This window comes from Cupressus sempervirens, chromosome 11 (genome assembly GCF_028749045.1).
Source record: "Cupressus sempervirens isolate cs-2001-9-10 chromosome 11, ASM2874904v1, whole genome shotgun sequence".
Lineage (NCBI taxonomy): Eukaryota > Viridiplantae > Streptophyta > Pinopsida > Cupressales > Cupressaceae > Cupressus > Cupressus sempervirens.
Window position 1 is genome coordinate 333,162,513 of NC_143128.1, and position 10,496 is coordinate 333,173,008.

The 10,496-nt window shown below is 35.9% G+C and overlaps 1 protein-coding gene across 2 annotated transcripts; it reads right to left on the reverse strand.

Moving 5' to 3' along the window:
• Positions 1-446: 446 nt before the first annotated feature.
• LOC149529446 (kinesin-like protein KIN-14R) lies at positions 447-7,021 on the reverse strand. 2 transcript variants are annotated; one of them, XM_089809769.1, is made up of 17 exons: positions 6,871-7,021; positions 6,146-6,712; positions 5,287-5,567; positions 5,032-5,200; positions 4,808-4,896; positions 4,436-4,619; positions 4,227-4,336; positions 4,024-4,123; positions 3,830-3,937; positions 3,557-3,733; positions 3,141-3,426; positions 2,870-3,031; positions 2,436-2,651; positions 2,294-2,331; positions 2,015-2,178; positions 1,786-1,911; positions 447-1,698 (listed from the first exon to the last, which is right to left on the reverse strand). In XM_089809769.1, the coding sequence occupies exons 1-17, from the start codon at positions 6,920-6,922 to the stop codon at positions 814-816; spliced, it is 3,714 nt and encodes a 1,237-aa protein (XP_089665895.1). In that variant the 5' UTR covers positions 6,923-7,021; the 3' UTR covers positions 447-813. The 2 variants fall into 2 exon arrangements, with proteins under 2 accessions (XP_089665895.1, XP_089665894.1); XM_089809768.1 differs by having other exon boundaries at positions 4,808-4,908.
• Between the last annotated feature and the right edge of the window lie 3,475 nt (positions 7,022-10,496).

The following is a 10,496-nucleotide window of genomic DNA, read 5'->3' on the forward strand; positions in this document are numbered from 1 at the left end:
CACCAATAAGTCAGCATTGAAGAAAGCATACACTGTTAAATTGTAATAGTTGAGAAAAATAATTCAAGCACTCTGAATGCAAATGTAAGAGCTAAATAAAAATACACATTGAGGCCTATATGCATCCTTTATTTTGTCATACCAACAACACAAATATCCATTTAAGGAAAGAAAACAAAACATAATGTAGGAAACAATGACAAAATAAATTGCAATATTTTTACAATGGAGATCAATCTTACATGAAGAAAGACCTGTTAGGGAACCACAATCCATGATTACAAGGTTAATCGTACACGAAGAAAGATCTGTTAGGGAAGCACACTCCATGATTACAAGGTAAGAGCTAAATAAAAATACACATTCAGACCTACCTACATGCATCCTTTCTTTTGTCATACCAACAACTCAAACACCCATTAAAGGAAAGAACAAAAAGCTTAATGTAGGGATCAATGATAAAGTAAATTGCAATAATTTTACAATGGAGGTCAATCTTACATGAAGAAAGATCTGTTATGGAACCACAATCCATGATTACAAGGTCCAACTACAGTACAGACATAAGCTAGAGAATAGTGACTCCAACCATCTGATTGTTGCCTTGACCTTAAAGATGAAATTAGCCACGAAGATAGGTAAGTGTGGATAATTTTAAGAAGCAGCCAGAAAACTGGCATATTGCCAAGGTTAAAAGAATATCCTAGAGTATTCAAGTGTAAAACTTAGAAACATGTAATAAGAATTTTCGTACTTTTTTACAGGGAGGAGTCTCCAATTTATCTGGCAATGCAGCCAAAAATAGCCTCTGCATTACCTGTTCCATATCCTTTCCTTTTCTCTCAGCTGTGTTGGAGGCTTCATGCCAGATCTGTTTGAACACAATACTCTTTGAGCAGAAATATTTCCAGTACCAGAAATCCTTCCCCAAGTTTTTGCAGAACTTATTCGTCTGATTCTATTAGTATCGAGTGGTGGCAACTTTGCCCTCTCACCAGCAGTAAGATCATTATGTTGTCCTCTCAGAATGGGAGAATTTAATTGAACTTTCTTGTGAATACTACGGCGCAACCTGTTAAGTGTGTTAGAAGTCCTAAGTCCTCTTAAGCTCACAGGAGTAGAAGAGGGTAACATAACTGGATCCTGATTGGAATTTGTGATGGAAACGGGGTTCTGGTTAGAAGGAAAAGACCCCTTGTTAATAGCTTCTACATCCTCACTAATTTTAGATGATGTAAGGGTATCCATTGCACAATCCTTTCGTGTGACTGGTAGGGGTACCATTGAGACTCGCCTTGCTGGAGGAACAAATGATGTTCTTCGACTTGTTGTGCATATTGAAGCTCTGCCTGTTCTTCTTGGCATGGGTTTCTGATGATCACAGAGCTCAGCATTATTCTCTTTCTGTTCCTTGGAATAAGGATCAATCATGACATTCCTCGGGAGAATCTCAGTATCCTGTAGCTTCCCTCCGCTGCACTCCAGGGTATTGTACCTCTGTCTATTTTCAGTCAGAGGATCTGAGAGGTTGACCAAGTCTCTTCTTAATACACTGGCTTCATTGATGTTCTTAAGACGCATTAAAGGTGGTTTTTCAGATAATTTTTCAGCCTGTTGTTGCTGTTGCTCTTTAAGTCTAGTTTCCAGAGTTATTCGACCCTTTCTCTCAACAGCAAGTTGTGCTTCTAATTCTTTCACCTATCCACAACAACAAAAGTTTTAGTGTAGGTTAAACATTTCAGCTTATTCGTATCATGAACCAAACTAGGCCAGCATTATATGAACCTTATCTTGAAGACTCTTATATGCCTGGTCTCTTCCCTTCAATTTTGCCTCCAAAGTTTGTATGGTCTCTTCCATCTTCTTTACTGAAGCATCCTTTGATTTCCCTTCATGTTTGGCCTTTTCAACCTGCATAGATTTCAGCAGTAAGCTCAACAATGAATTAAGCAAGCATGATTAAAAGCTGTATTCTCTGGAAGCATTTTATTTATAAGCCATAAATAGGGAATACCATCTGTTTATACTTCAAAAGTTCAGTTGAATCAATTTGTTTGCGAGCAGGACCAAGTTCTATGCCTCGAACTCTACTAGCAAAATTGAGCGAGCACAGTGTTTCACTTAAATCATTTTCATTAGGACTGATTTGAACAAACATGAGAGTTTTTGAGTCTCCTCCTGCAAATATAATTAATCTCAGATCTCACAAGCTGTTTTAATCAGCTCAGGATAGAGTAGCATCTGAAAAAAGAAAAAAGAAATCCAAATATATTTAGAAAGGAAAGGTTCACACCTAATGAATCTTGTAGCAGATGTGTTAACTTGGAGTTTCTGTATCCAAACAACAGATCATAGAAGTTGAGAAAGTTGTGTTCTTTCAATGTATAAAACATAAAACATAAAGAGAGAGAAAGAGACTTTGTTATCAAATAAACCTGAATGGAATATGACTATTCTTGGTTGCTAGAGAAGATATTACATCCCCAAGTGCAGAGAGTGATTTGTTAATGTTCTGTGCCTCTTTAAGGCGCTCTCCTTGAACATCAGTTTTAGCAACTCGCTCACTACCTGCAAGATCCACGAGCCAAAGCTTGCTTCTGGTGCACTCTCCATTAATCAAATTTTCACCTCTAACCATCACACAAAGTATACTGCAAAATACCAATACGCAAGGACTAATTGAAAATCAAACATATGATCCACATCCAACACACAGAACAAAACATAAAAAATTCAAATGATTTTTCTCTAAGATATAGGAGCAGGATTGAATAATCAAAAACCTGATTTATGTGAGTGAGACTAAAGCACGAGCTACAGATTAAAGCATTACAAATTTGAATAAATTATCTTCAGGGGTATCACATACCAGTGTGAACGACTGCTATGTTCATTAGCATTAGTTGAGCCAACAGCTCGAGCACTACTTCCAGTTTGCAGCACCTCCCAGACCTCACTCATGCTATGCACTTGAGCTTCAACAAGCCCTGGAACATGATGAACCCCTTCAGCTACCTGTTTTACCTCCAACCTATCAATAACACATGCAAAAATTTCAAATAATTTGGCTTATTATTAATATTTGAGAACTATATAATGACAAGATAAATCACGAAGCATTAAATGTGTTTAGGATTTACTTCTTTATGGTTTGTCCTGGTTGAGGAGGAGCTGCAAGCAAATCTCGGATTTGCTCATTGTATACTTCTAGGACACTAACAGAGATATCATACTTCACTTGCCCTTTTCTTTCATGAGCTACTCTGAAGAGCTCCTCCAATGTTCGATAGTTGACACCTCGGTTTTCTTCTGTTCCCTCCATTGTAAATGTCTTCCCAGTTCCAGTTTGTCCATACGCAAAAATGCAAACATTGAACCCATCCAAAACTGAAATGGCAACAGGTGCAGTGTCGGCAAAAACATCCTCTGCCAGAATAACAATAGTTACAAATGAGTTGTTTCTAAAAATTATGTACTTCTATGCTTGACATGACAATAAAAATGAGTTTCAACTGAAACATTTACAAATCTTATAGCATCTGTAAAGACCATTTACCTTGATTGTGCTGTGGGGTAAAAACTGAATCAAATCTGAAGACTTTTTTGGGAGCCCCATTTGCCCGTATGTTGATCTCACAGTCTTTGGCAGCATCAAACTCTGCTACAGAAACGGCTCCTTGCATGATCTCTTCAGCACTCAATGGGCGGCACCTACAGAAGACTCTAATGTTTCCTGCAGAAAAAACAAAAGTAACAATGACTTCAGCATTTACCCCAATGACCTAATTGTTTCCATTCAGATAATAAGAAACATGAATTGTTTACATGCCTTTGAGCTCCAGCAATTTGTTATAGAGTTGCTTGCGTTCCTTACATTCTTCTACAAACTTTGCTTTTAGTTCAATGAACTGGACTTTCAGTTCTTCGTGCTGATCAACTACAAAATAAAAAATTATATAAATAGCAGTTCCTTGAAGGTTTGCAATGAAAAGTTTAAAATAGTTCAAACATTTTAAAACTTACGTAGAGCTTGCACAGCAGAAGTCATTCCACTCATATCAGAAAATGAAGAGACATAACAATTGACCTCATCTGATACTTTAACACAGTCACTCTTCAGCATCTGCTATCCCCAGAAACAATTCAAAATCATGCTCAGATTGCACAGTTGATGCATCTAGAAAAACGACTTTCTGAAAATACAAAATATTGTTCTCAGTTCCTACCTTGAGCTTGTCACTCAATAGGTGGATTTTAGAGACCCACATTTTCTTCTCGCTCTCATGCTTGTCCTGCAGATCCCTTAGCTCGTTGACTTGACCCTCCACGGCATAAGCTGTAAAAAATAAGATAAATTGTTGCAAAATCAATATCAAATCACAAATTGGATAAAGAATTGCTGAAGTTAGCAATGTAAGATCAATTTTCTTTGTACCTAAGGAGCCCACATGCATAGACTTGCGCATCAGTTCATTCCGTAGTTTGTCAAGTTGGCGATTGGTGTCCTCCAGTGATATCCATGCCTCATGACATTCTTTCTTCTTCAATTCAAATTCTCTATCAAGCTCTTCAAACTTTCTTTTGTACTCCAGAGAAGCTTTACAAGCTCTGCTTCTACACTGAAAACCATTGTGGCACATATTGTAATTCTTGATAAAAAGAATCTCTATTGTACCCTAATAGTATTAAATCAGAAGTTAAAGAAAGGACCTTTTAAAAAATTGCATTCTGCTGACTGTGAAAACATCATTGTATTCTTATCTGCTATAAGATGAACAGAAATAAGGGCTATCTATCTCATTGTTACCTTCTGATTGCAGTCCTCTTCACCTAGTTTCGGTTCCTGGACATGATCTATTTGCCTGGAGTCTTCTTCTCTAATGTGGAGCTTAACTTCTATTTTTTCACCTACAGCTTACTTCTGTCAGTAGAATATCAAACTTTTCCATGCCTAACCCTTAATAGGAAACATCTAGAGAGCCATGAATAAAATACATTTTGATGACACCAATTGAAAATTAGAGGCTATACCAAAGTGAGGTGCTTGTCTTATGCATATAGCACTAACAATGGGACTGCCAATGATTGCTTCAAATCGAATTGTTATATTTCCTCCATCAATTACATTTACTGGAGCATCCATCAGGACAAAAGGTGTATTGGCACCAACTCGAGCATAAATGTCAAACTCAGAAAGAATCTGCACCAAGATTTCAACTTAGAAAACATGAACTAGAACTAGGAAACAAAGAAAGCTAACATATAACCTGGATACAGTTATCTTGCCTTTTCTTCCTGTATAAAGACATCAAAAACACGCATTCCTGGGGGACCATTTGTAAAGATTATCTCTGCAAAGTGAAGATCAACAATGTAGCGGCCAGCAGGTAGATCCCCAATTACGTAAGAGAAGTTCCCAAACCGAGCTGTTTGATATATGTATGAATCTTCCTTTTCCACAATAGCCTCCTCTGTTCTTATTATATCCCCACCCACAAAGTACAAATCTTCCTGAAAATCAATTCCTGCTAGTTGTTCTCCAGCATTTATGAATATGATTGTATCTTCTGCAACCATTTACCACATGAACAATGTACATTACTTAAACATAAACATTAATGTAAGATTAACAAATTTATCAATTACAAAGCAGCGGGTTCTATATGTAGACAAATGCAATCTAACAGATATCCCACAGCTATAACCTCATGGAATACTGCGACAGATATGTCCTCGAGTATTCCTATAGAGATATCCTTACGGATTTCTTAGGAAGAATAATCTATATCCAATAATAGAAGCGACTGTCAACGGAAAACCTCCTTTAGTATGAAATTACAACGGCACAAGAAGTCCTTGAATGAAATAAGAACAAGTGTTTGCAGTGTGCTACCTAAAGATATTTCACTCAAGCTGCTTTCTTCCCTACCCAAGTTACAAGTGAATCAAAGGGTTGCCATTCCACGGAGGTATTGGGAGCAAGTTTGAATATGCTTCCGGAAAAGAACTACAAACCCTAAACTAGTATTTATAAACAAATGCAGTCAGACGAGCCAATTAGTCACATAATCCAGATACATGCTACCTAGAAAGAATGATTAGTCATAGGAACCGACGAAACCCTAAGGGTTTCAAGATAAGTTACCTTTGGAAATCTCCATATCTTGATGCCCTGTAACAAGTCTTGCGAGTGAATTGCAGAGAGTGAGATCCTCAGAGGCTTCGGATTCCAAGTAAATGTCGGTCTGGCACCCATTATCCTCCAAACGGCAGCCACCAGAAACAGAAACGGGAATGTCAAGAGTTCTGTCCTCAGCCACAGTATGAAGTGGAGTGCTGAAATGAGCTTCTTGTTCTTCCTTTTTAATGGGAGTTTTTAAAGGTATTTCAGACCACCCTTCGGCTGCTAGAGGGGAATGCACCTCTGGAAACATGGCGACCGTGAGACTATGATCTTCTTCCTTCTCCTTGCAATCAAAGGAGAAGCGATCTGTTTCTGCCTCCACTTCCATTTCTTGACACTGATCTTCCTGTTCCTCTGTTTCCAAGGTCAAGCAATCTGCCTTTGCCTCTTCCTCGAGTTTCCTTTCCGAAAAATCGTATTGATCACTATCATAATCTTCGATCTTTGAATTGAAGGAAAAACTGTTATCCTGTGCCTCAAATTCCATTTCAGGAGAGCCACCGCAAACTACGAAATCTGGCGAAACCCCTGTGCACACAAGAAAAACCTGTTTCGTAAGTGGAAAATCCGAAATCGTGTTTCTTGGGAATACCCACTACTGATTTTCTACTCGAAAGAAAAGCTGGATTTCAAGGCCGAATGTCTCACTGGATTTGGGGCAAATATACGACTTGTGTACTACTTACCTTGTTCTGGGCTCCAACTCTCCATCAATAATGATTGAAATTTATTGTCCATAAGATCATTCAAACGCTTCAAAAATGCCCAAAGATGAAATTTTATGCACACATAAAATGAAAATGAACCCCTCTCTGAATATTGTCAAAGAAAATTAAAACACCCCGCTCCTTTACACTAACGGTAACTTACTAGTGATTTTCAAACTATCTAACCGTTCGACATTTCAAATTTGAATTTATTCCCCCTTAATTCACAGCCGTCGGATGCACTTATGATCCAACGGTCTTTGTTCGTTTGATAATTACTTCTGCGCCCTTTATAACACTGGAGAAGCTGTATCGATGAAAAGTCAAGACAATTTAATAAAGTAGGAAAAAGGCCGCTCAAAATGTGTGACACAATTTGACCGTTCGCTTGGTATTTTTAGGCTGCACTAAAATATTATTTCGAAATTAAATATCCACCTTATGACTTATGTTTTCACTTCACTTTTATTCTATATCCACCTTATGACTTATGTTTTCACTTCACTTTTATTCTATTTGTTGAGCTCATTTTTAAAAATATTAAATGATATTTGTAATGTTTGATGTTTATTTTATTTTTCTACTAAATCTATTTTAGAATATATATCTATTTTTTAATTGGTTCACCATATATTATCTGAAGTTTTTATTATTTTTTCTTTAGTAGATTTATTAAATTGTTTGTAGATTAATAAAAATATTAAATGAATTTTCTCCTTCAGTTCTATCATTCAGAGTATGATTGGAAAAATTGATGCTAAAATAAGGAAAGAAAACATTGTAATGGATTGTGATAAACTACTATATTTGATGAGGACAAAGAATAATTGTTCATTGACTTTCTAGTATTTAAATAGTTAATTTTCTTATATTCTATATATTCATGTAATTTAACATTAATTATAATTTACTTTAGTGATAATTGAATTTTAATGTTCTCATTTTATATTTTGGGTTTTGTTTACTAATGCATTTCATGGATTATGAAAGCCTAAAGAAATCTCCTAGACTTAACTTGTACCCTCTCAATAGTTATTGTACCTTAGAAATAGATGAAAATAGATGTTTTTACATAAATATATATGTATGTATGTTGATAGTTATGGCATGGCAACATATAGCACATTAAATGAATCATCTTAATTAGTTGAGAGGCTCTTAGTCCCATAAGAGAGAGACCTTGTTAACCGAGAGGCTCTTCAGTCTCATAAGAGAGACCTTGAATCCATGCAACAATTTATGTGTGTAATTCTTTACATAAAATATAATTTAATATTAAATGATAACAAACTGTTAGCGATAACTAATTGCTAATTAATCGAGTGTTATTACTCTTAAACTATTATTTAGTTATGCATTTCATAACCATCACCTATTCTATTTTTTACATCAATCATAATTTTTTTGGGTACTCTTTTCCATTAGTTTTCTTCTGAAATTTTGAGGTGCATCGAACCACATTTCAATTTCAAAATTTGCTATGTAACAGGTGCAACCACATGCCTACCAAAAGATAGGCTATCAAGCACTTGGAAGAAACTAATCAACCAATTCCCCTCTTCCCAACATCTTGGCTCTATTTCATACAAGACATGTTCAATGCTCATTCTCCTTTACATTTTATGCAATATAAAACCCACCGATTACCTAGCGAACAGTGCAAATGCTTTTGTATATTTGATCCTCCATGCCAGAATAAGCACGTATATTCATGTTGTTAGTGTCCATAGTGATTCATGTAGAGAAATATGTGTGTTCTTATCGCTCCTTGTATGTCTTAAGGATAGAACTATTTTTATAAACATTATACCTTATTGTAAGCTAATCGAACTATTAAGCATAATGTAATTTTGATTAGGACAATTAACATCCTGTGGAAATTGCCTAGAAAATTACATACAAGTTCTTCTGATAAATTCATGTATAAGACCCAAAGTTTTATGAGTTGATAAATTAAAATCTATGCATTTGTATTATATAAAATAGTGATTGCATGATTTATTTTTTAAATAATCAATTTCAATTGGTTGAAAAAAGTATTATTAATCACTAGATAACAAATAGTGATTACAATAGTACTATGCCTACGACAAGTACCAAAAAAGTGTGTAGATAATGTTTTGGTGGAACAAAAATCATGTTTATACTTCAAATATTAGGATTATTGCATGTCGAGTGGATAGGAGGATGGGGAAATGGTAAGATAAATTAGGTAGACATAGAGGATAAATAAGGGGAAGAGATGGTAAGAATGGGCACGGGAGATAGTGGAAGAGGATAATTAGAGGGAAATATATTTCATAGAGAGTCAAAAGAAAGAATAGGGAGGGCAATTAGAGGGAAATAGATTTTATAGAGAGCCTCAACAAAGGAGGAGAGGGTGGGAGACATGATTTAGTGATATATGGTAATTAGGGGGGTATATTGCAAGAGTGAGAGGGATAAATAGCTAAATGCTAAAGAGGGAGGGTTGACAGACAAGGAAGAGTGAGAAAAAGGAATGTCTAGAGAGAGGGGGGGGGGGGGGGGGGGGGGACATGTGGAAAATAGAGCCAGAATACAATGAGAGAGAGTCATGAAGTTGATATTTAGGAGGAGATTAATTAGGAATTATAATAAACATGAATGTTGATGTTTGGGGGAAGGGGAGAGAGAGAGAGAGAGAGAGAGAGAGAGAGAGAGAGAGAGAGAGAGAGAGAGAGAGAGAGAGAGAGATTGTTTATAGCTTAAGAAGGAGTAAAATAAAGGATCAAAATAGATAGAGATATTTAAATGGGGAAGAGAGACACATAAATTTCACATAGGTTTTAATAATGAGGTAATAGAATGTGTGTGTGTGTTTGTGTGTGAGAGAGAGAGAGAGAGAGGGAGAGGGAGAGAGAGATGTAATAAACTAGCACTTGTACATGATGGAGGTCCAAATGTAAGGAGAGCTAAAGTTGAAAGTCTTAGAGGCAAGTACGATGACATGAGAATGAAAGAAGGTGAGAATGTTGTACAATATGTAAATGGAATCAAAGAAGCTATGAGTGCAATCAAAGTTGTTGGAGGAGTTTTTAGTGACACAAAAATTGTAAGTAATGTTCTTAGGACTCTTCTACTTGTTTATGCTATCAAATTTTATGCTATTCAAGAAGTGAGATCTATGCCTAGTAATGTTTTAACACTTGACAGTTTAGTTTTTCGGTTGACTACATTTAACTTGAGCAATTTTGATAATAGTATGGTCACAACTATAAATTCTTTTAAATCTTCACTAACCAAATCCAGAAGACCAATTATTTACAAATTGATTGTGGAAATCTGATAATGTCAACTTCACTAACCATTCGAAGTTCCAAGAAAGAAAATAAAAGTAAGGAAGAAAGTGAATCTAAATCTGAGGATGATCTGGATGAAATTGAAGTATTGCTTGAAAGAACATTATCAAGAGGTAAAGGTAATACAAAGGTAAACTGCCCCTTATTTGTTTCAAGTCTAATGTGGTTGTTCATTTTCTGCTAAATGTCCTAATAGAAGTAAGAGTGATAGAAATGATAAGAAATATTACAAATGCAAGAAGAACAAGGATTATTAGCCAAGAGGTTGTTCAGTCTCATAAGAGA

Excerpts from the sequence above, each read along its gene's own strand:
- LOC149529446 (XM_089809768.1), bottom strand. The coding sequence starts at position 6,922 with ATGGACAATAAATTTCAATCATTATTGATGGAGAGTTGGAGCCCAGAA. Across the intron at positions 3,938-4,023 it reads TTCTGCTGTGCAAGCTCTAC|TTGATCAGCACGAAGAACTG; the intron begins GTAAGTTTTAAA and ends TTTATTTTGTAG. Across the intron at positions 3,427-3,556 it reads TACCCCACAGCACAATCAAG|AGGATGTTTTTGCCGACACT; the intron begins GTAAATGGTCTT and ends TTATTCTGGCAG.